This window comes from Ornithorhynchus anatinus, chromosome 12 (genome assembly GCF_004115215.2).
Source record: "Ornithorhynchus anatinus isolate Pmale09 chromosome 12, mOrnAna1.pri.v4, whole genome shotgun sequence".
Lineage (NCBI taxonomy): Eukaryota > Metazoa > Chordata > Mammalia > Monotremata > Ornithorhynchidae > Ornithorhynchus > Ornithorhynchus anatinus.
This window is the reverse complement of record NC_041739.1, coordinates 59,832,039-59,856,415: the sequence shown is the minus strand read 5'-3', so window position 1 is coordinate 59,856,415 and position 24,377 is coordinate 59,832,039. Positions and strand designations below refer to the sequence as shown.

The 24,377-nt window shown below is 54.9% G+C and overlaps 2 protein-coding genes and 1 long non-coding RNA gene across 5 annotated transcripts in view; 2 read left to right on the top strand and 1 right to left on the bottom strand.

Moving 5' to 3' along the window:
* ATP8A1 (ATPase phospholipid transporting 8A1) overlaps positions 1-4,177 on the top strand; it is a 96,943-nt gene extending 92,766 nt beyond the window's left edge. For all 3 annotated transcript variants that reach the window (XM_029076437.2, XM_029076439.2, XM_029076438.2), the window contains one exon: positions 483-4,177. In XM_029076437.2, coding sequence (XP_028932270.1) covers positions 483-580 — 98 coding nt within the window. In that variant the 3' untranslated portion in view covers positions 581-4,177. The remainder of the gene's footprint in view (positions 1-482) is intronic.
* A 3,010-nt stretch (positions 4,178-7,187) lies between these two features.
* On the bottom strand, positions 7,188-9,482 carry SHISA3 (shisa family member 3). The gene is made up of 2 exons (XM_029076987.2): positions 8,902-9,482; positions 7,188-7,905 (listed from the first exon to the last, which is right to left on the bottom strand). Exons 1-2 carry the CDS (start codon positions 9,239-9,241, stop codon positions 7,448-7,450), a joined length of 798 nt encoding a protein of 265 aa, XP_028932820.1. The 5' UTR covers positions 9,242-9,482; the 3' UTR covers positions 7,188-7,447.
* LOC114815592 lies at positions 7,851-22,396 on the top strand. The gene is made up of 3 exons (XR_003763390.2): positions 7,851-7,941; positions 21,906-21,960; positions 22,293-22,396. It is a non-coding gene; the product is annotated as an uncharacterized LOC114815592 (long non-coding RNA).
* Positions 22,397-24,377: the final 1,981 nt, after the last annotated feature.

Here is a 24,377-nt window from a genome sequence, read left to right as displayed (position 1 = left end):
AAAATGGCTAGATGTAGAGATCATCAGGTGCTTCAATCGCCATAGATGGGCATTTCTTGCAGCCCTCTGTCTGTGTGGTGTGTTCATTCCTATGAAAGGAGCCGAAACCGTTAGGTAGTGTCCCGGGCATTCATGTGGCATTCATTTCTGGACTCATTTTGTGGTATAGAAAGGAAGATTGACATGCAAAGATTTTCCTCTGGAAAGTTTTATGACGATTTAAGCGTAGAAGGTAAATTGCCTACCACTCCCATCAACCTGTACAGTTAGCAGGAACCTGGAACAGTGCATGGGCCTGCTCTAGCACGGCAACCAAGTGATCTTTAAGATTAGCTCCCGTGACCTATGACCGGATTTCCGGTCCTAGTCTCGGTTTTAAGTTCCCGTGTCCGGGGTTCCTAGTGGAGAGTGAAGTTTGAGCCCAGCGGAAGCAAGCCTACTGGTCAGAGCTCTAATCCTCCGTGGGTCTCTCTGCTCCACAGACGGGTACGCTTTCTCCCAGGACGAGAATGGAATCGTGTCCCAGTCCGAAGTCATCCGAGCGTACGACACCACCAAACAGAGAGCGGATGAGTGGTGAGGGGTCGCGGCCCGCCGGGGAGACTGGCCGCCCCCACCCCCTTCGCCATGTCCGGTGCTCCCGACGACCGTGACGTTTTCCCTGGAGCCGGTTGGCACTCTCCGGCGCCTGAGGTGAAAGGAAGACCCGTCCCGATCTCGTCATACGGAGTTTGGGTTTGTGCCTCGCCCAGACACAGGTGCTGTGTGCTGCTCCCTAAGCCCCACCCTCCTCTGAAGCTCCCACCCAACTCTTTGCATAGCCCCTGCACCAGAAGAGGGGGATGACGAACACTGATTTTACAGCCAGCTGGTGTCCATGTGGTGTCCACGTAGCTCCTGGCCAGTCGCCAGCCACCTCATCCGCTCTGCTGAGAGAGCCCAGTGGTCACGGAGGAGGACCTGGTGATTAGGAGACTCATGTGGGCAAGGAACCATCATTTTCCCAGGCTCGACTCCCCCTGCTGAGCAAGGCCTCGCAACGGGGGGTCCGCAGGTGTGCGCCTGTGCGTGCGCAAGCGCGGGTGTCCGTCTCCCCCGATGAATGTGCTTTTCCAGAGACATTGCAGTCACGCCTGTTTCGTCGCAGGCGTCCTTGGCAGGGGAACCTAGGAGGAAGGGGGTTCGCTTCTAACCCTGCTGGCAGATCTGCAAGAGGCAGGTTTCAGACAGCGTTGCAGAGGCAGGTGGCCGCTCTGGCACTTGCTGCAGAACTCTGGTGATTTTGTACCTTTGGCCTTAGATGTCTGCTTCTCTTGGTTTTTGTGTGTGGTCCCGTTGGTGTTCCCCTGCAGCTTCAATGGGTCTGTCATCTCTTAGTGTGTCAGATTGTTTATGCTGAGTTGCACTCGAGGCTTGCCACTCCTTCAGGGGCTGTGCCCATCACTAAGCTGGCCGGGTCTCTTCCCCCCTACCCTCCCTGAGGTGGGTCCCTAGCCCTCCCGTGGTGCCCATGTGGGTAACTCCATGCTCTTTATCCTGCATCCCACACATGAGGCTCCTGATGCCTCTCTCCATTGAACTCGACTTCCTGGTGCCAGCGGGTCCCGAGGGGGGGAGACCCCAGCCGGGGGATCGGACTTGGAGAGGTCTGGGCCGAAGGAGGAGTGTGCCACTCCGTTTCAGGCAGCTCCATCTTCTGGGAGCCAGTTGGATGGTGCACCCACGGCAACACTCTGCTGGGTTCCCCCAGCCTCCACAGGGAAGCGGCTGAAGATCTGAGTGAGTCCAAGAAGCAAGCTCCCTCCCTGGTTGTTCCAAAACCCACAGACTCAGAACCATTCAGGGAACGAAAGGTGGGTCTCCTCTAGGCTAAGCGTACGGCATCCAACTGGTCTTCTGGGCCTGGCCGGGGTGGGCCAGAGAGCATTCCGTCTCCACTGGCATCCTGCTTCCTCTTCTATCTGGACTTACAGGATGCCAGGCCTCCATTATTCTCATGCTCGGGGGATGCCTTGGCTCCTCAGCTTCCGGTGAGGTTGGGAGAGATCCCTCCCCTTCCCCATCCTCTCCCTCCTATGTCCCAGGAACTCTTTCGGCCCCTCAGGGTGAGCCGGGAAATCCCAGCGGCCCCGGCACCCAACTAACGTCTTGCTCGGTGATGCGGAGAAGAGAGAACCCTGATGTGGCAGTTGGTTGAGTGTGGTAGAATCTTTCCTTAAGAACCCACCCTGTTTCTCCCTTCCGGGAAGAGAGAGGTAAACAGGCAGACAGACGCATCCTGAAGAAGCTCTGATGTCCCTCAGTGCCCCCAGGGGTGCCCAAATTCCTGGCCTCTGGGGCTCTGCGAATGCTCCCCAGGAGGTGACATTTGGCCTGAATTTCTTTCACTGTGCCTGTTGCTTGACATCCACAAAATACATGAGTCACACACTGGTCTTCCCTCTCCCTTCTTACCCTATCGATGGCCCAGATCTCAATCTGGAAAGGGTCAGTGGGAAGTGGGCTCAAAGGAAGAATTCCTCTCATGAAGCCAAGCTCCAGGAAGACAAGATTCTTCCTTAACCGGGCTGACACCCTCTAAGTCCCCCACCTACAGCAAGCTGTAGATGACCAGTGTCGCCGATCAATTTCACAAACCAGCAAAATGGTGGGGTCCAGCTTAGGGTGATATATGTGGACCCCCGAGAGCCGAAGTTTCCATTTTTATATTTGGGGTTCTTAAAAACTCCCAGGGGAAGCCCCCAAAATCACCCCCACGTCACGGGAGCATGGAGAAAGCTCCTGCGTTGGCAGGGTCAAGCCAGATGGGCAACCGCCACTCTTACGTGCCCTTTTCCATTCCGAGAATTTCATTGTGAGGACGGAGCCTCAGGAATCTTGGCACCGCTGTGGGTATCGCTTTTGTCTTGTTGCCTTCCGACAGGTCCTGCTTGTAAATGTATTTGGCAAATAATTGTCAGCTGTTTTCTACTTCTCTAACACCTGCGTTAATGCTTTCGAAGGTCTGAAAATTTCTCCAAAGCCCCTGAAGCTGGCCCTGTCCTGGGACACTGTGCCCATTCAGGTGACTTCATCGGTGGTATTTATTGAACACCTCCAGTGTGCAGAGTACTCTGCTAAGCTCTAAGAAGCGGGCGATAGAGTTAGTAGATATAATCCCTGTCCTCGAAGAGTGTAAATCTTAGTGCAACTGGATCGTCCTGGAGTAATGACCACCCAGTGGTCCTGGAAGGCACACAGCAAATGGCTTCTCTTTTCTTCTTCATCTCAAAGTCTCTTTTTTCAGGATTGGCTCAGTGGGATGAGTGTGGTTTGTCTCCATAGGTCAGTCTTGTAAAGTGCCCTACACTAGTAAGTGCTTGTCTATGAACACCACGAACTATGTCTGGCTTTCCACGCCAGCTCAGGTTAGGTCTGGGGAGCAGCAGACAAAGGGGTTCCCTTGTACCCTACTCATTGTGGGCAGGGAATGTGTTTGTTTATTGTTATAGTGTACTCTCCCAAGCGTTTAGTACAGTGCTTTGCACACAGTAAGCACTCAATAAATACGGTTGAATGAATGAATGAATGAATTGGAGCAAAATTTGTGGCGGTGTAGCCCCCTGGAATCTTTCATGAGAGCGGAAAGCTGTTGGCAGGGGTATTGGAGGGGGAGGGCTTGTTCCTCCTGAGTATCGTTGGGGGGGGGGGGGTCTTATTTACTTTCATGGGAAAGTAGCAGCTCATCGCCCTCGGGCTGGGGCCGCATTGCAGGAACACAGAGGCCGAAGGCAGCCATGCCAGCTTTTTCTACTTCGAGCTTCGTTCGAACCCTCACACGGTTCGATATTTGTATAATAAAACATGAAAACTGCCATGAAAGCAGCGACTGGGGCAGAATTCGTTAGCGTATCGGGCCCACGAGGTGTTTCTCCCGGAGCCGTCGGGGAGATTGAGCCGGGAGAGGAGGGGCGAGGCTTTGGGCTCCTTTGTTTTGGGTCACTTTCTCGGGTTTTGTCCCAAGTTGATGTCGCGCACGCAGTGTTTTAGAAATAGTTCGGAACTTTTCCAAGTGGCCCGTTCTCTGCCGTGGCTCTGTCGTCGGCTTTTGGGGAATGTGCATGTTTTGAACTGCAACTTTTACGTGTTTTGTCATTAATTGTTATTAAAAATGGAATAAACTTGGCCATTGAATAAAGACCGCTTGTTTTCATTCCTAATTGTGGTCACCACGGAGCCACTGAAGGGAGCAGTCTATTCAACGTGCAGAGTAACTGATCTGGAAGGTCAACATTGGGTAGTGTTGGCACTCTGCAGTCCTGGTGCCCCTGGCAGAGCACCCCTGCTGCCCGGATCCTGCTGCTCTGAGCCGTCTGCCCTCTGGGAAGGGTGGGACAACACCACAACTACAATCCAAAGTGAGGTTTTCATCACTTGCCCCACTTGAATCCAGCTGGGCATGTGACCCCAGAGTCCTCTCTAGGCAGTGAGTTAAGCTTCTGCCTTTAGCATGTCCAGTAAATACCTAGTGGGCTCCCACAAGGCACTGGGTCCCTCAGCAGGGAAGGGAGTGTCAAGCCCACAAAGGATGGAAATATAATTTTTTAACCCGTCCCTTATAATCCCCCCCCCCCCCCGCTTGCTTCCTACTGGAAGGATAGCTGGACGAATGGCAGCAACAAGGAAGCCCCCAGGTACAGGCGGGAAATGGACGGTGGGAGACAGGAAGCCAGACAGGAGGAAATCTGCCCCGGGAAAAGCAGGAGAATCGGAGAGGAAGCAGCAGTTCGCCAGTATCTTCTCCCCCCACCCCCATCCTTTCTCCGACAGAAAGCCAGAGGGCCCGAAGGAGAGCCACAAAGTGCCATTTGACTAAAGAAGGGTCCTAAATACGAGTCTCCCTCAAGCACTTGCACTCCGACTGATTGGAGAGAGCAGCTAGGGGTGAATGGATTTTCTGGAAAAAAGTAATCAGATGGAAGGTAGACCAGGTCCCTGGCATCCATTACAAAGTTTTGCCCACCATAGATGCTTAATTAAAAGCCTTTATTGCTATTAAATAACCGATCTCTGCTCATCAGCCATTCTGGCTACCCACAGCATCCTCGGAGCCGACTGTGTTTGCTGCTTCCTTCCCCTTCCTGACTTCCTGAATAGGAGGCCAGAGCCGTCACAGTGAGTTTACTCCTCGAACAGGCATCTTCCTACTCTTGTACTCTCCCAAGCACCTAGAACTCAGTAGGTGCTCAGTAAAAGTACTTGATAGATTGATTGATTGATTGTTTTGCCTATAAGAACCTTGCATTATGCAGGGTATTTTCATCATGTCCGTGTGCCCCGGCTTCAGTGAAAAGCCTGAAATTTTTAATGACTCTCGGGGACGGCTCCTTGGAAACAGCGACCCCCACATCCAGGAGTACCCGGCCCGAACCCGGCAGACTCACTATATATCTCTGACTCCATGGGTCAGTTTTCAAAATGGAGTCTTGGAAGAGTAAATTAGGTTAGCTGGGTTCATGAAGAAACAGGAATTGGGTGGAGGATTTTAGTCCAAACTTGGCTTAAGACGACGAAAGTTCTGGCTACAATCCGGCACTGATGCCATGTTCTCAATCTGCTTATTGAAACTGCCCTAAACCTCCTTTCTTAATTCATTCCTAAAGGGACACGGGAGATTCTCCCAGCTGCGTCTATCTGGTCTCCCTTTACCTGCAGTGGCGTGCCTGAGATTGGGCTGGACTGGTGGAATCTCTCTAATGGGGAATGGATGGTATAAAAGCTCTCGGTGTGGAGGGCAAGAAATGAGGAAGCTGAGGAAGTTATGCCCTGGATGTCCATATCTTACGGTTATAATAATAATTACTAATAACTGTGGTATTTGTTAAGCACTTACTCCGTCCCAGGCACTGCACTAAGTGCCGGGATGGAGGCAAGGAATTGGGATTGGACACAGTCCCTGTCCCATGTAATAATGATGATGGTACTGGGGCTCTCGGGCTCAATCCCCATTTTACAGCTGAGGGAAATGAGGCACAGAAAAGTTAAGTGAACTGCCCAGGATCACACAGCAGACAAGTGGCGGAGCCGGGATTAGAACCCATGACTTTCTGACTCCCGGGCCCGTGCTCTATCCACTAGGCCATGCTGCTTCTCTCGTGCACATCTGCCCCTAGAAACAAGACGTGGATACGGTCTGAGTCAGAGACCCCCTCAGGGTGATCAACACCTCGTGCCGTCCACTCTGAAAACTGTCCCAGCCAGGTGGACAGCCTGTGTATGTCCGGTGCCTGTGGTGAGGAGGGGGGCAGTTCTGGGCAGGGATCGGTGGGCTTCCCCCTGCCAGCCCCAGGAGGCCAGAGCCCAGAAGCTGGGAACCCAAGGGAGGGCCCAGCGGGGAACGTGCCCACCTCTGGCCAGGAGGAGCTGGGGAGGTCAGCAGGCAGGTGCCGCCAGGAAAAACCCCGGCCTTAAAGCGCTGGGCTCCCCAGCTCCTAGGGCACACCGACTTGCCTGCGGGAGGGGAAACGGGAGCCCCCCCACCCCGTCTCCACGCCACCTCCGCCTTCTCTCTGACGAGGCCGTCGGCGGCGGAGGAAACGGAACCGAGAACCAGCATTTCGGCCACGGGTTTTATTCACATACAAAATTCCGTGGAACCGCTCGATAATTAGTACTGTCAGTGTGGTAAATATTCACCCATTAAATTACAAATATCTGTACATTCTGTACACTAAAACCGAGTCGGGGCCCACTGGCCCGCCGGCCACTTACGATGTAAATGTTATCCCGCGCAAAACGTCTGTAATAAATACTCCCTCCGGGGCAAGCAAGGAAGCCGCTGCCCACGGCGACCCGTCCGACAGCTCCGGCGTGGGATGGGGATCGGAACCGGTACCGGGTCCGGATCTCCGTCCCCGGGCCCCGGCCGGACCCCCTTAATCCTCGAGTCGGAGCTCCTCCGGCCGACCCCGGGATTTCTCGACCCCAGGGGCTTGCTGGCTTTCCAGGCTAAAGGTCCCGGCTCCAGTCGGGCATTCCTGCTTATCCGCGTACCCCGGGCCCCCCCCCCCCATTCCCCTGCCCATTCCCCCGCCCCCACCCCCGTTATGCAGTCAGTAGCTGAATTAGCGCCCTCGGCCTAGAAGACCCCTGGACAGCACCCCTGGATTCCCATCGCCCGGCCCCCCCCCCCAAAACCCCCCCCACCACCCCCGGGGCCCCCACCCCGAGCTCGGCTCGGGCCCGGGGCTGCGGTGGTCCGGGTGAGCGCTTAGGAGCCAGGGCCGGGCCGACCCCGGCCCCCACCGGGCCCCGGGAAGCCGGGGGGCGTCCACCGGGACGTTTGTGTCTCCGAAGCCTCGTCCGTGGCTTCGTCCGGGGACCCGTCCCCGCCGGCCGGGGTCTGCGCTGCCCCGCCGGGGGCGGGGGACGGGTCGGTCCCCGCCGCCCGAGGTCTGCCCCTGCCCGCTTAGGTCGGACTGCCGTCGGGGCAGCTCTTGCGGGGCAGGGGAGGCTCGGGCGGGAGCTGGTAGGCGTAGTACTGCGCCGACACCAGGAAGCCCGCCGGCTGGGCCAGGTGCACGGCGGCGCTGGGCTCGAAGGCCCCGGACAAGTAGGGCGGAGGGGCGACGGGCGGCGGGGCGGCGGGCTCGGGCCTGGCGAGCGAGAAGCGCCGGAGGGAACCGGCCGCCGAGCTGGAGCTGGTGGCCGTGCTGGACCGGCGAGAGGGAGCCCGGCGCGGCCCGCCCGCCGCCAGCATCACCGGCAGAGCCTCGGCCCGGCAGCCCCGCCCGGGGCCCCGCCCCGCCCGCTGGCCCGACGGCTTGGGCCGGAGGCAGCTGCAGCAGTAAACGGCCACCAGCGAGCCCAGCAGGACGAAGGCCACGAAGATGGAGCCGACGATCAGGAACGGCACGTAGACGGGCTCTGGAGGAGGGGGAGACACAAGGCCCGGGACCCCCGGTGAGCCCCCGGGGACAGAGCCGCCGGCCGGGGGGCGGGGAGAGGGGGCCCGGGGAGCCCGGGGTCCCGCCCGGGGGTCCCCTCCCTTCATAGCAAGGGAGGAGGGCGAGCGCACTCTGGCCCGGCCGGTCCGGTGCGAGGGCAGAGACGGGGACGGCCTCTTCCACGGGAATGTGGGGGGCAGGGGCGTCTCCGGGGGTCGGGGGTCGCTCTTGCCCCAGGCCGGGACGGAGGGAGCGGGGGTCCCGAGGGAGTTCTGACTTTTAACCCTGCCCGGAGCCTGTCCCGAGGAAGCGGGTGCCGCCCCCCAGCCCAGGGAGAGGGACAGAGAGGGACAGAGAGAAGAGAGGGAGAGACACCTACACAGAGAGAGGAGACAGAGAGAGACAGAGAGGAGCCCCAGGCCGGACTGCTCCAGGCGAAGCGGAGAGGAGGGTGCCTGGTTCCCTCTCGGGACCGGGGCGCTCACGAGTGGGCGCGGAACCCAGGCCAGGGAGAGAGACGGAGACAGAGAGAGAGAAAGAGAGAGGAGAGGTGAGGGAGACACACAGAGAGAGACAGAAAGAGAGGATTGCTCCACGAGAAGTCGAGAGGAGGGTCGGTGGTTCCTCCTCGGGACCGGGTCACTCACTCGTGGGTACGGCTCCCAGCCCGGGGAGAGAGACACAGAGAGAGAGAGAGAGACAGAGAGGGGGGAGAGGGAGAGACAGAGAGGGAGAGAGACAGAGAGAGGAAGGACAGGGGAGCCCCAGCCTGGACTACTCCCCGCGAAGCGGAGAGGAGGCTCGGTGGTTTCCCCCTCGGGGCCGGGTCCCTCACGCGTGGGTGCGGCCCCCGGCCCAGAGAGCGAGGAGAGGGACCCAGCAAGAGAGAGCTCGAGGAGGCCGAGTCCGGACTGGTCCCCGCGAAGCGGAGAGGAGGGTGGGGGGGGGGGTCCCCGGGGGTGCCGGGGAGACTCACGGGCGGGTGGTCCCGGGGGGCCGGTGTGGCCGTCGGCGCCGCAGGCTCCCTGCTCCAGGCGGGCGGCGGCGGCGGCGCAACAGTAGCGTAGGGCGCAGGAGCCGCAGCAGATGGTGGCGTCGGCGCGGTCGAAGGGCTCCGGGCACTGGAAGCCGCCCTGGACGCGGCCCGTCCCGTCCCTCCAGCCGTGGCAGTACTCCCCCGGCCCCGGTCCCGGTCCCGGTCCCGGTCCCGGTCCCGGTCCCGGCCCCGGCCCCCGACCCGCGCCGCCCCCCGCCCGCGCCGGCCCCCAGCACAGCCAGCCCAGGACCAGGCAGCAGGGCGCCAGCAGCGGCCCCATGGCCGGAGGGCGGTCAGCGCCGGCCCCGGCCCGTCCGGACCCGCCGCCCCGGGGAGGGCTGGGGGCGGCCTCGGGGGCCGGGCCCGGGGCGGAGGGCGCTGCGGCCCTTCATAGCGAGGGAGGAGGGCGAGCGCACTCTGCCCCGGCCGGTCCGGTCCCGCCCCGGCCGGTCCTGCCCCGGCCCGTCCCGCCCCGGCTTCGTCCGAGGCGGGGAAGGGTCCGGGCTGGCCGAAATCCGGCGGCCGCTCCCCGGGCGGCCCCTTTAAACCGGAGCGGGAGGTGGGGGAGGCGGGGACCGAAGCCACCGGGGGCCACCGGGGGCCACACACCCCCGGCAGCCAATCGCGGGCCCGAGAGGCGGGGACGGAGCCGACGCGGGACACACCCTGGGCGGGACACACCGACCGGGCCCCCAAACGTCCACTTCCCCTCCCGCATCCTTTGCCCCCGCCCGGACCTCCGCCTGGACCCCCGACCCGGGCCCCACCGCCGCCTCGACGATCCCAACCCCGGGCCTGCGGACCCCCTCCGCGTCTTCCCCACGTGTGCTTGTGTGTGTTCGTGTCCGTGTGTAGGCGCGCGGGGGAATACACCTGTGGGGGATTGCCTCATGTGGACACCCCGGCGACGGGGCAAGTTGGTGGTAATGGGCTTCTTCCCGGGTCCGTAGTTTTCCTCCTCTATTGGAGTCGCGGGGTCCGAGCGTCTGTCTGGGGATTGGCAACGGGGGCTGTGTGTCTGAGTGGGAAACTGATAATAACGTTGGTATTTGTATTGGTATTAGACTGTAAACGGCAGGGACTGTCTCTATCTGTTGCCAACTTGTTCATCCCAAGCGCTTAGTACAGTGCTCTGCACATAGTAAGCGCTCAATAAATACTACTGAATGAATGTGTTAAGCGCTTACTATGGGCAAAGCACTGTTCTAAGCGCTGGGGTAGACACAGGGAAATCAGGTTGTCCCACGTGGGGCTGGCTCACAGTCTTCATCCCCATTTTACAGATGAGGGAACTGAGGCACCGAGAAGTTAAGTGACTTGCCCACAGTCACACAGCTGACAAGTGGCAGAGCTGGGATTCGAACTCATGACCTCTGACTCCCAACCCCGTGCTCTTTCCACTGAGCTACGCTGCTTCTCGAACTGGGAGCGGACCGGGTGTTCACGGGGAACGGTGAGTGTGGAGATGTGGGGATCCCCGTTTAGACTGTGAGCCCGTCATTGGGCAGGGATTGTCTCTATCTGTTGCCGAATTGTACGTTCCAGGCGCTTAGTACAGTGCTCCGCACCTAGTGAGCGCTCGATAAATACTATTGAAGGAATGTGGCTTTGTGTCTTGGGTGTGTGTCTGGGAGTTGGTGGGTGTGTGAGTACAGACGGGTAGAGGAGCAGCGAGGCTTAGTGGATAGAGCACCGGCCTGGGAGTCAGAACAGAGGGGTCATGGGTTGTAAGCCACCCCTTCTGCTGTGTGACTTTGGTCATTTCACTTCTCTGTGCCTCGGTTACCTCATCCGTAAAATGGGAATGAAGGCTGGGAGCCCTGTGCAGGACAGGGACTGTGTCCAACCCGATTTGCTGGTGTCCACCCCAGCGCTTAGTCCAGTGCCTGGCACATAGTAAGCGCTTAACTAATACCATAATAATAAAAATAGTGATTATTATCATGTATATCTGCGGATGAATAACTGTGAGTGTGGGGATGTGGTTGTGTGGCCGTAGGTGAAATATCAGACGTAGGAAGGGATCTGTGGCCAAGTGAATTTCGTGACTGCCGTGGGACCTAACTTTAACGTCTAATAAATATCTGTGAAAACAGAGTATCGGATAGGCAGATAGGAAGATTTACAGAGTCGGTGTTAATGCTGGATCCGCTCCAAGGCTCGCCCAGCCCACAGCTCTGTCCCCAACAGCGACGGAGGTCCCAGGCAGCTTGACCAATCGAGTCGTGGTTGTTCCCCTGGACAGACATCGAGTCGCGGGGGCTGCAGAGTGGCGCCTCCCTCCCCCCATCCGGCATTGCTAGGGTGAAATCCTGCCCGGCCGGGGGATGGGGTTGGTGGGGGGTGAGTGGGGACAGATAGAGGCTGGGGCGGGACCGGCAGAGCCCTGGGACTCCTCTTCCCTGGAATGCAGGGAAGATGGGGACTGTTGAACTTCGAGCAGAACTTGGAGCAGCCTCACATTTTGTAATTTTTGTAGAATGATAAGTGCTCATTGTGAGCTGAAGGCCCCGGGGGATACAGGATAATAGGGTCAGATACAGTTCCTCACCCACGCAAGGCTCGCAGGCTAAGAAGGAAGGAGGGCAGGGATCTTTTCTCCATTTTACAGATGGAGGCCCCGAGAGGTTAAGTGGCTTGCCTAAGGCCACACGGCAAATCGGTGGCAAAGCTGAGCCTCGAACCCTGGTCTCTCTATCCTCTAGGCCACACTGCTTTATTGTTGTGGTTAATTATTTCTGTAGTTTTATGTTTCCCCTTGTTTCTTTCCCAGGGACTCTGTCATCCGTCCCACCCCTTTTAGAATTAGAGGCGTAACTATGGGCAAGGGATCTTATCTGACATTATCGTTGTATCTTGTCCCGGCAGCCGGTACAGTGTTTGCACAAAATAAGTAAAAAAAATGGAATCAGTAAATAGAGGTTGCTATCTGCGGGTCGGGTTGGGACTCCCAGTCCCGTTCTTTAGCACCTGCCGCGGGTGCAGACAGCCCCTCCCCAGCGCCGCCGGTTGACAAATACCACCAAGTTCAAGATGTTCCCGCTGTTCCAGTGACTTGTAATTGGAGAAGGAAGAGTGGGAGGGGCGGGGTTTTAGAATTATTTCTGGTTCGGCCGCGTGATCTTCCCAGCAAACCCGGAGCACAGCCACTGTTTCTTTCCTCTCGGAGAGGGAGGGGACTGACCAGCTCGGCCCCTAAATGAAGCTCCGGGACCTCTGGGTGTTAGCTTGGGTTTGGCCAGGATGTGAAGTGGCTCTGGGGCCTTAAGGGCCTTCGAAGCTCGGAGCTGTTTCGGCCCAGTCACAGCCCGTCTGCACCGTCCTGCTTAGGGGGGCTCTTGGTCGCGCCTGGCTGGGCCGCCCTGGCAGGTTGAGAGTCCGAGGAAAACGAAGAGGAGACCATCTTTTCACCTGAAGGAATCAAATGGGGGATTTTAGCCGTTCAATCAATCAATCAGTCGTATTTATTGAAAGCTTACTGTGTGCAGCGCACTATACTAACCGCTTGAGAGAGTGCTGTATAACAGAATTGATGGATTCATTCCCTTCCCACAGCGAGCTTACAGTCTAGAGGACTGTTAAAATAAAGTCAATGGATCAGAAACAAAAAAAAAATCTAAGAAACAATGAGGTTCTTGTTCACGTACGGGGGAGGGGGATTTGAAAAAGGGGGTGTTTGCTTGCCCTCCCACGGGAGAAAAAAAATAGCACGTCTTTGCTGTTTTCAAACGCTTCTCCCTTCCCTCCCCTTCATTCCGCTCCTGGATTCCCATTTCTCGCTTCCCCCTTTCGGTTTATTTTGGAGATGTCTCCCTATGTTTTGAAGAGCTTTTCTGAAATGAAGGAGGGTTCCCGCCCCACCTGCTTCAGCTTGGGTATCAGAAAACAGTAAGTTCTCGGTGAGTCCTGCCTGCCTTCCGCTGACTGGGCCAGCATAGCAGTAACATGGCCTAGTGAAAAGACCCCGGACCTGGGAGTCAGAGGACCTGGGTTCTAATTCTGACTCTGCCACTTGTCTGCTGTGGGACCTTGGGCTAATTATTTAACTTCTCTGTGCCTCAGTTTTCTCATCTGCAAAATGGAGATTTAGACTGCGATCCCCATGTGGGATATGGACTGTGCCCAACCTGGTATCTTGTATCTTGTATAGCAAGCGCTTAACAAATGCCATAAAAAAGGAGAATAACTCTCATGCTTAGGCCCAGGGAAAATCCTAGGTATTAAAAGGTTCTCTCAGGATGAGGATTAGGTTGGAAATTCCTCCCGTTGCCCAAATTACAAACATCTTCTGACCAAAGGGTAGAATTTGCACATTAGTCCATATCACCTGTCTTCATTATGAACATGGGAAGTGTAGACAGAAAATGTTAAATTCCCTCCTACTTTATCCGTGAGCCCCATATGAGATGGACACTGCGTCTGACCGATTCTCTTGTATCTACCCCCGTTTAGCTCAATGCTTAGCACAATAGTAAGTGTTTAATAAATACTGATATTATTATTAGAGCCCCGTGCGGGATTTAGATAGATCTGTGAGTCACTGGAATGGAGTCAGGAATGGAGAGAGGAGAATCAGGGGTGTTGGTCTGTCAGTGCTGGGTTACTCGAGGTGAGTCAGAGGTATTGATGGTCCATCCCTAATCATTAGGGTGAAAAATCCAGGAGGGCCACCAGCACACCGGTCCTACGTGGGTTGATGGAGTCCTGGGTTGGACTGGCCCTGGTGCTGAGCCAGAGGACATGGCTCAGGGGGCCCAGGTTCACGGCCAGGAGGCTCCTCGCCTACCCCGGGCTCAGTGGGCCAGAACGGAACTTGGAAATTGCCAAGCTCCACTCTCAGATCAGCTTGCCAGCCAGTTGGGGAAAGAAGCCTTTCTGGTCAATTATTTATAGCAGCGTGTTCTAGTGGAAAGAACATGGCCAGGGGAGTCAGAAGACCTGGGTTCTAATCCCAGCTCCACCAGGTGCTCTACCAACTACTTGCATTGTGACCTAGGACAAATCACTTAACTTTTCTGTGCCTCTGTCTCCTCAACTGTAAAATGGAGATTCAGTACCTGTTCTCCCTCCTACTTAGACTGCGAGTCCCATGCGGGGCAGGGTCTGTGTCCAGCCTAACTTGTACCTACACTGGCGCTGAGAACAGTGTTTGACACAGAGTAAGCGCTTAATAAACGCTATTAAAAAAAGTCACAAACGCAGGAGCTTCCGTGGCCCGAGGAGGCGAGGATTAACGAGGCCTTGAGAGAGTATTAGGAGCCCAGAGAACCGCTCAGATAGAAACCCCCAGCCCGGGGGGCGGGGGGGCTTCCCTTTCCGGCCCGCAGCTTCAGACCCTCGGAGTCTCGGCCGAGGGGTCCGGCAGGGTCTTGGAGCTTGGGCAAGGGGCGGCGGAGAAACAGTCTCCTGCCCAAAGTGGCCAGTGACCTCACGGTTCTGGTGCACCTGCGCCGCCTGACCGGTTGGCATCGTACAGAGCACGGGGACAGCCAAGTAGGGAGCCCGGAGGGATGGGGTGACTCGATGCCCCCTTCCCTCCTTCCTCCCCACAGTCCCGACGGGGACCCCTGTCTAAATGGGAAACTGCTCCGGAGAGGGGGAGGTGTGGACGGGGAACACCACCGCCTCTCCGCCCCCAAATCGGCTCTACTCCCATCCCGACCTGTCCTCAGCCCTGAATCCGGAGGCCAAAGGGAAGAGGAGGAGGTCGGGGTGGAGGGCCTTGCCCGTCCTCCGGAGTCGGGAGGGAGGGAGACCCTAGTGGGCTTGGCAAGGGCTCTGAATCCCTCTCCCCTGTCCTCGCCCCTCTCTCCTCCCCTCTTCTGGCCCTTCTCCCTTTTCTCCCATTCCTCCCCTCCCCTCTTCTGGCCCCTCTCCCCTCTCCTCTCCTCTCCCCTCTCTCGTCCCCTCTTCTTGCTCCTCTCCCTTTTCTCCCATCCCTCCCCTCCCCACTCCCTTTCCCTCTTCTGGCCCCTCTCCCTTCTTGCCTCTCCTCTTCTCTCCCCTCTCTCCTCTCCTCTTCTTGCTCCTCTCCCTTTTCTCCCATCCCTTCCCTCCCCTCTTCTGGCCCCTCTCCCCTCTTCCCTCTCCTCTTCTCTCCCCTCTCTCCTCCTTCTTCTGGCCCCTCTCCCTTTTCTCCCATCCCTCCCTTCCTCTCCCCTCTCCTTGCCCCTCTTCCTTCTCTCAGGTCCCCTCCCTCCCTCCCGGCCACTCTCCTCCCCTCCTCTCTCCCCTTCTGGCCCCTCTCCCATTTCTCCCGCCCCTCCCCTCGCCTCCCCCTGCCATTTCAGGTCTCCTGGGTCCTGGGTGCTGAGTTCTGGGTCCTGGGTTCTGGGTTCTAGGTTCTGGGTCCCTGGCGGCCTCCAAAGGCCGACTCTGGCGCCCTCTGGAGGAATTTCATCTCCGCGCAGGGTGGCGACGGCCGAGAGGAGGCTGAGCCGGGGCCTGCGGGGCCGAGGAGGGGCTGACCCTCCTCACCTGACCCTCCTCGGGCTAACAACCGCTTCCTTCCTGCCTTCTTGCCTTCCTTCCTGCCCTCCCTCCTGCCCTCCTGCCCTCCTGCCCTCCCTCCTGTCCTCCTTCCTTCCCTCCCTCCCTCCCTCCCTCCCTCCCTCCTCCTCCTTCCTTCCTTCCTTCCTTCCTTCCTTCCTTCCTTCCTTCCTTCCTTCCTTCCTTCCTTCCTTCCTTCCTTCCTTCCTTCCTTCCTTCCTTCCTTCCTTCCTTCCCTTCCTTCCTTCCTTCCTTCCTTCCTTCCTTCCTTCCTTCCTCCCTCCCTCCCTCCCTCCCTCCCTCCCTTCCTTCCTTCCTCCCTTCCTATTTATTGAGCGCTTATTATGTGCCTACCACTGGACTAAGCGCTTGGAACGTACAATTCGGCAACCGAGACCATCCCTACCCAATAACGGGTTCCCAGTCTAAATGGGGGAGACAGACAGCAAAGCAAAAGAGAACAAAACAAAACAAGGAGTCTGGGTGACAAAACAAGTACGCCAGCCCTCTTGGGTTTCTAGCCGTGCCGCTGTGCAGTGCTCTGCGCACAGTACGCACTCGATAAAAACGATTGAATGAATCGAGTTTCAGAGTGCCCAAGCCTCCACCACGGTGGGACTTTTATGATTCGTCCCTCAGCTTTAATGCGCTTTGTAAATTTCCCTTTAAAAGGTTCAGCATAAATCACACTTAAGGCCCAGGCGCTGTAGAGAGCTGCCCGTAAACCCAGCCGGCGGCAACAAGCCCCTAATATCAATCCCTCTGCCTTCCCCAAATTAGAATGGAGGCAAGGATTTCTTTTTTCACCAGAGAAGGGATTGAGGGTCTCATTTTAATAATAATTGTGGGGTTTGTTAAGCGCTGACTATGGGCCGAGCACTGAAATAATTAATAATAAAACCAATAATAATAATAATAATTTTTATTTATAACAATAAAAAAGATACATTCCCTGCCCACAGCGAGCTTACTTGTAGCCTGATGCTGGATGATGTCCAGTGAATCATGTGGGGTTGGGGCGGGGGGAAGAGGGGGGTTCAGATCTGTTTCAATTATAACCCTCTTCTAGGATGTCTCTCGGCAACAGGCTCCAGCTAGCAGTGAGTGAGCTCTCCTCACTTTTGGGGCTTCCTAAGAAGGTCCCGGAGAGGGTCCCACAGTTCAGCCAGAAAACAGGCATCTACGATCACTCCCCACCCTTGTAAACTTCTTGGGGGTTGGAGGGGGGCCAACCAGAGCCAGGTCTGTCCTCCAGTGACCATGCCATTCTCTTTGGGCGGGTGGCAAAACCACTCTGAACACCACCAACCCGTTGCACACATCTGCTACCCTGTCTGGGTGTTCCTTTTAGACAACATCTTTGTCCAAACACTCAGGTCTGTCCAGCTTCTAAATACTTCCTCACAGTAAGAGGGGGTGATGGGGTGGCCGTGGGTGGAGGGGGTCATCCAGGATCACCGGGAGCAGCAGGGTTTAAAAGGTCTTATTTGCTCGTCTGACCGGGGCCTAGGCAGGGACCTCTTGACCCTGGAGGAGCTATGGGTTAGAGAAATTCATTTGCTGTCCCGACTGCAGGGTTCATCGCCTGGGATTCACTCCCTTGATCCTCCTCTCTGCCTCAGCATCCTTCCTCCTCTGCCCTCGAGCCTCCCTAGGCCTGGAGGGTTGCCAAGGTTGCTCTGCAAAAACTGAAATACTTGTTATTAAATACGATTAAATACGACTGAAGACTCAGTACTTCAAGCACTTTGATGGGATTCCGTCCCGCGCCCCCTGCTGGTCACCTTATGAGATAGCCCCCCATCTGACTGACTTTTGTGGGTTCATTCATTCAATCGTATTTATTGAGCACTTAATGTGTACAGAGCACTGTACTAAGCGCTTGGAAAGTGCAATTCGGCAGCAGATAGAGGCAATCCCTACCCCAAAACTTGCTCACAGTCAGGGGTGGGGGGACAGACAACAAAACAAGTAAACAGGCATCAATAGCCCTGTTAAATAATAATAATGGCATTTGTTAAGCGCTTACTATGTGCAAAGCACTGTTCTAAGCGCTGGGGAGGATACAAGGTGATGAGGTTGTCCCACGTGGGGCTCACAGTCTCAATCTCCATTTTACAGACGGGGTAACTGAGGCAAAGAGAAGTTAAGTGACTTGCCCAAAGGCACCCAGCTGACGAGCAGCTGAGCCGGGATTTGAACCCATGACCTCTGGCTCCCAAGCCTGGGCTCTTTCCACTGAGCCACGCTGCTTACTAGGAGCCAAGCACTGTACTAAGCTTTGGGGGTATATGCAACTTAATCAGATTGGACAAAGTCCCTGGCCCCCATGAAGCTCCCAGTCAGTCAGTCAACTGTATTTTTTGAGACCTTATTGTGTGCAGAGCACTATAGTAAGCATTTGGGAGAGTACAATATAACAGGCACATTTCCTGCCCACAATGAATTACAGTCTAGGGGGGGAGACCGACATTAATATAAATAAATAAAATTACAGATGTGTACATAAATACTGTGGGGCTGGGAGGGGGGATGAATAAAAGGAGCAAGTCAGGGTGACAGAAGAGAGTGGGAGAAGAGGAAAGGAGGCCTCTTGGAGGAGATGTCCTTCGATTAGGCTTTGAAGAGGGGGAGGGTAATTGTCTTTTGGATATGAGGAGGGAGGGCATTCCAGTCCAAAGGCAGGATGTGAGTAAGGGGTCGGTGGCGAGACAGGCAAGATCGAGATACAGTGAGAAGGTTAGCATTAGAGGAGCTAAGTGTGCGGGCTGGGTTGGAGTAGGAGAGTAGCGAGGTGAGATAGGAGGGGGCAGGGTGATTTAGTGCTTTAAAGTCTTAGGGAGAGGGAGAACCTCTATTGAATCCCCATCTTACAGATGAAGAAAACTGTGGCACAGAGAAATAAAGCAAACCACTGTCCCTCCAGCGGCCCCTTAGAAAGTTTAACGTCAACCAACGACTCACATCTCCAGGAAGCTGTGAGCTGTGGACTCGGCTTCGTGGCTCAGGTGTGAGTTGGAGATGCGGTTCCACTTGCGTGGGAGGTCTTTCGAGCAGTCTATTATCCCATCAATGGCGTATTGATTGAATGCCTACTGTTTGCAGAGCACTGTAGTCATCGCTTTGGGAGTCCAACAGAGTTTACAGACGTGATCCCCGCCCTCAAGGAACTTACTGTCCAGTGGAGAGGCAGATGCTAACATCAATTCCAGATGGGGGAGTGATAGAGAACGTAAAATATGTACATCATAATAATTATGGTATTTGTTAAGCATTTGATATGTGCCAAGCACCGTTTTAAGCACTGGGGTAGATACAAGCTAATCAGGTTGGACAAAGTCCCTGTCCCACATGGGGCTCAAACTCTTAATCCCCATTTTACAGATGAGGTAACTGAGGCACAGAGAAGTTAAGAGACTTGCCCAACGTCACACAGCAGACATGCGACAGAGCTGGGATTAGAACCCAGGTCCCCCTGATTCCCAGGCCCATGCTCTATTCGCTGGGCACCGGGGATGAGGTAGGTTTATCATCAGTGGTATTGATTGAGTGCTTACTACGTACAAAGCATATAGAATATAGTACATATGGGGATGGGGTTGAGGCAGTTCCGTACTGGAGTAGCTTGGACGGGCTGAAGCGACAGGAGTGGGGAGGGGCAGGAGATGTGATCTCAGAAGGGTCTCGTAGATGGGGACAGGAGCGGTCTGGCAGACCTTGAGTAGCCTGGGGGCCGTGCGTCAAATGTGAAGTCCCCCAATTCTGTCTTTCACTCATCGATAACATTCCAAAAGATCCACTGGTCAACCCTAGCCCACTCTGCAGCCCTCACAGAAAATACCAGCCCGGGCACCTCTCAGGTTATTTGGGGGTTGGTACTGTGCACACCTCCCTTCTCTAGTCTGCACTCCCTTACCCTTCCCTGCTATGCCCTCCCTTGCCCTTCTCGCCTCTGCCCTGCTCCATCCTGCCTGCCTTCCCCTGCCCTGCCCTGTTTTGCCCTTCCCTCCTCTGCCATCCCTGCCCTCTCCTGCCCTGCCCCCAACCGCTGTTTTGGGTAGAAGCTTTCTTGCCACTCCTCAGGTAAATCCATGCATAGTAAGTAGAGGCAATTCTGTTTGCATAATAAGCTATTTTCTAGCACAGAAGGAGAAACATTTCACTGCCATAGAGAAAGCTGAAATTATGAATTCATTTTCATACCCTTTGATTTATGCAAAAATGATACGTCAATGCAGAACCTCGATGCTTGGGGCGTGCAGACCCAGGCTGAGGGGGGGAGGGTGGGAGCAGGGGAGCAGGCCAGCCCAGCGCCCAGGGAACTGTGGGCTGGAATGGCAGGCTGGGGAATTGGTTGGCAGGGATTCAAACTCTGCCTTAGTCACCCTAAGGAATGAAATCACTGACCCTAATCCCCTTCTTCCCCTGCCATGGACGAGTTACCGTCTGTCCTGTTCCTGCTCCGTTAGACCCTCGTAAGGGATGCTGTTGTTGTTGTCAGTGGTATTTGTTAAGCGCTTACTATGTCCTAGGTACTGTATTAAGTGCTGGGGTAGGTACGAGATAATCAGGTTAGACACAGTCCGTGCCCCACTTGGAGCTCACAGTATTAATACTCATTTGACAGATGAAGGAACTGAGGTCCAGAGAAGTAAAGTGACTTACCCAAGGTCGCAGACATGGAGGAACCGGGATTGGAACCCAGATCCTTCTGATTTCCAGGCCTATGCTCTATCCATTAGGCGCGCTGCTTCTCTAGCGCCTGTCCAAGCCAGCACTCCCCTCTGGCAAAACCTTTAACAGTTCCCAAGGCCTGGAACGGCAAACCGAAACTCCCAATCAATCAATCAATCGACTGTATTTATTGAGCATTTACTGTGTACAGAGCACTATACTAAGTGCTTGGGAGAGTAAAATATACTACGGTGGCTTCCAGGCTCTCACTCAGCTGTCTCCCTCTTCCACATCTGCTCTCCGCTCCCTCTACAACCCAGCTTGCACTCCACTCCTCCCAACTTGACTTCCTAGCTGTCCCTTACTCTCAACTCGACTCTCACACCCTTCCCTCTTTATTTAAACCCTCTGAACCATGTCCCTCCCTTATGTCCCCAGACTCTGTTCCTACGCCTCCTCCTCCAGGAGCCTTTCCTTGATGTCCCAACTTTCTGATCTTATATCTCCAACAGTCACTCCTAGCACATGTAAATATCTGTGATTCTACACATGATAGACACCTCCTACAGCTTCCTACACACAGTAGTGGCCTAGTAGAGTGTACAGCATGCAGTAGGTGTCCAAAACAGCACTTTGCAAGAGCAGGCTCCCAGTCCAGTACCCTGCATTTCTCCCGCTGGAATCCCTCTGACCTGCCCTTCACTGTTCATTTTTTCGCCACTCCAGTAGAGGGGCCGGTCAGTGCCCCTCAATGCTAGGGTCGATGCCAGGTCACTGCCTGGGTCAATGCCAGCGCACTGCTGCTGTAGGTCTCTCTCCCGCTTCAAAGCCTTAGTGAAGGCACATCTCCTCCAAGCAGCCTTCCCTGACTAAGCCCTCCTTTTCCTTCTCCCACTCCCTTCTGCATCACCTTATCTTGATCCTTTTTATTTATCCCCCCTCCCAGGCCCACAGCACTTATGTACATAGAGAAGCAGCGTGGCTCAGTGGAAAGAGCACGGGCTTTGAAGTCAGAGATCATGGGTTCGAATCCCGGCTCTGGCACTTGGCAGCTGTGTGACTTTGGGCCAGTCACTTCACTTCTCGGTGCCTCAGTTCCCTCATCTGTAAAATGGGGATTAAGACTGTGAGCCCCACGTGGGACAACCTGATTCCCTTATGTCTACCCCAGCGCTTAGAACAGTGCTCTGCACATAGTAAGCGCTTAACAAATACTAACATTATTATATCTGTAATTTATTTATTTCTACTAATGTCTGTCTCCCCCTCTAGACTGTAAGCTTGTTGTGGGCAGGGAACACCTCTGATTATTGTTGTATTTTACTCTCCCAAGCACTTAGTAGAGTGCTCTGCATGCAGTAAGCACTCAATACGATCGACTGGTTGCCGGCACCAGACATCTCCTGGTGCGGGGATGGCAGGTCCCTCCAGACCCCCACTGCCTTGGCCTCTGGCCCCTCCGGCCTGTGGCTGAAGACCCCGTCTCCTAATTACAATAGCGATAATAATAATAATTGTCGCATTTGTTAAGCACTTACTATGTGCCAGGCACTTTTCTAAGCGCTGGGGTGGATACAAGCAATTCGGGTTGGACACATTCCCTGTCCCACAGAGGCTCTTACCGTCTTAATCCCCATTTTACAGATGAGGAAACTGAGACCCAGAGAAATGAAGTGATTTGCCCAAGGTCACACACTCTTCCCACCCTGTGGGCTTCTCCTTTCTCTGTCAATCAGTCAATCCATTAATGGTTTCTCATCCTTTCCCTCCCCTTCCTCCAGCTTTCAATTTCAGAAACTGAAACACACGTGACTTGTGGTGGAGCCTTCCCTTGTGGTAAGAGACCTCACCCGCAGAGAGAACAGTAGCTCAGTGACTCCCTCCTGGTTGCCGCCCTTCATCGGAGGAAAGTAGAGGTTAAGGGACTTCCCCAGCGCGGGACAGCAAATCATCCTGGACATCCTGTCGTCTAGTCTCCCGTGGGGAACACAGGCAAAGACAGGCCTCTCCGAAGTTCTCTACCGAATGGCCAATCACTCACCCCCTACTCTACTGCGTCCTGCCTCGACATTAAAATGTGGAGGTTAATCAGGCTTTTAATTTCAGTAGTGGGAGGTCATTATCTTGTCACAAAATTGTATCCCAATTACTTCTTTTCTGTTCTACAGAATGAATTGAAAGCAGCACAAAACCCTGGAAGATCAAACAGTCCATCAGAACCTCATTAAGTGCGATGGAGACCTGATGCAATAAAAATATTTTCTCTACTACATCATCATTTAAAAGGCTTCTTCGGGCCAGCGAATGGAAACGGTTTCCCTAGGGCTGCTGTGAGGCTTGGGATGATGAGCTTCCCTTCCACGGGGGTGACAGGGGGCCACCGGAGAGCTGGGGGGCCTCCTCTCTTCTGGGAAGCAGCGAGGCCAAGTGGAAAAAATACAGGTCTGGAAGTCAGAGGACCTGGGTTCTAACCCCAGCACTGGCGCTTGCCTGCTGCGTAACCCTAGGCAAGTCTCTTAACTTCTTTGTGCCTCAGTTCCCTCATCTGTAAAATGGGGATTGAGACCGTGAGGCCCATGTGGAACATGGACCGTGTCCAACCTATCTTATATCTACCCCAGTGCTTAGTAGGGTGCCTGGTAATACTAATAATAATGTTGGTGTTTGTTAAGCACTTCCTATGTGCGAAAGCACTGTTCTAAGCGCTGGGGTAGATACAAGGTAATCAGGCTGTCCCAGGTAGGGCTCACGGTCTTCATCCCCATTTTACAGATGAGGTAATTGAGGCCCAGAGAAGTTAAGTGGCTTGCCCAAGGTCACACACAGACAAGCGGCAGAGCCGGGCTTAGAATCCATGACCTCTGACTCCCAAGCCCGGGCTCTTTCCACCCAGCCAAGCTGCTTCTCATAGTAAGCACTTAACCATTACCATTAATTTAAAAAAGGCGGCTCCCTGGTGGCCCTGCCCCCTTGCCCATGTGCATCCTGACCTGGGAAGAAATCAGAGCAGGTGGCAGCTTGGGTCTGACGTCTGGATGTGGCTGGGCCGAGGGAAAAGGGGCACTTGGTCCGTGAACCCCCTGAAGGACAGGGTCCATGTCCGACCTGTTTATCTGGATCTACTCCAGCGCTCTGCACAGGGCTTGGCACATAGGGAGTCCTTTCTTGTTACTATAATTTTTAATAATTACGATTATTTGAATAACTGCAAATTATTTCTCCCTCCCCGTCACTCATGACTCAGTATCTGACCCATGACTCATGGCCTTCATCCCTTCTTTCCCCTCAGAGCCTCCTAAAAAGCCACCTCCTCCAGGAGGCCTTCCCCGATTGAGCCCCCACCTTCCTAGTCACCCCAGTCCTCAGCCACTAAGCCTTCCCCTGTATAGTTTATGTAGACTTTTGCTTTTGTCATTTCTATCTCTGTTCTTTCTTTTTTAGCTAATGCATATTCAGCCATTTGCACATTTGATTTTAAGTTCCTTGAGGAGAGGGCCCGTGTCCTTTACTTTTCTTGGAAGAAATGCGCAGTACAGCACTCCGTGCACGGTTAGGCAGCCACTACAGTGATCTGCACAGAGCGAGTGCTCGACAAATGTTGTTGATGCCAACGCCGCTTTCTCCCAGAGGTTCATTCTGTTCTGGGGCCAGGGTTTACAGGTAAATTGCTAACAATATAAAAAGGAGGGGGGGGGCGGGGATGGCACTTTAGTGGGAAAAAAAACCCATAAACTGGCTTTATGGGAAAATGGGGGTGGGATTGAGGTAGGGGCTTGAGATGGGGGTAGGGCAGCTCTCCTTTCTGTTCCTCCCGTACATATCATGCCTTTTTTTCAGCTGTCCCACCGGCAGACGGTCTCCTCAGTGCCTCCGAAACGTCTCCCCGGCATCTCATTGCCCTCCTGTCTTCCACCAGCCACTCATTATCTCTCAACCGTCCTTCTTGTCTTCTTCTCTCCCAGTGATCCACGTGTCCTCATTTAGCAGTTTCAGAAGCCAAAGAGAAACGTTGCAAATGATGTTAAATATGATTAATATCTTGAATTCCTTGAAATATGACATGCATGAGTTACAATGAAACCGCTTTTATTTCTCCATGAAATGCTTTTGCATAATGAGAAAGAAAATGTCCTCCCTGCCCTAATCAGGTCTGACAGTTCCTGGACTCCCAAATACTTTTATTTATGGGATTATTTATTTCGCCTCAAATGAATGGAAAACAAACAGGCTGAGATGTGAGAAATCTCTGGCGG

Excerpts from the sequence above, each read along its gene's own strand:
- SHISA3 (XM_029076987.2), bottom strand. The coding sequence starts at position 9,241 with ATGGGGCCGCTGCTGGCGCCCTGCTGCCTGGTCCTGGGCTGGCTGTGC. Across the intron at positions 7,906-8,901 it reads CCCCCCGGGACCACCCGCCC|AGCCCGTCTACGTGCCGTTC; the intron begins GTGAGTCTCCCC and ends CCCCTCCTCCAG.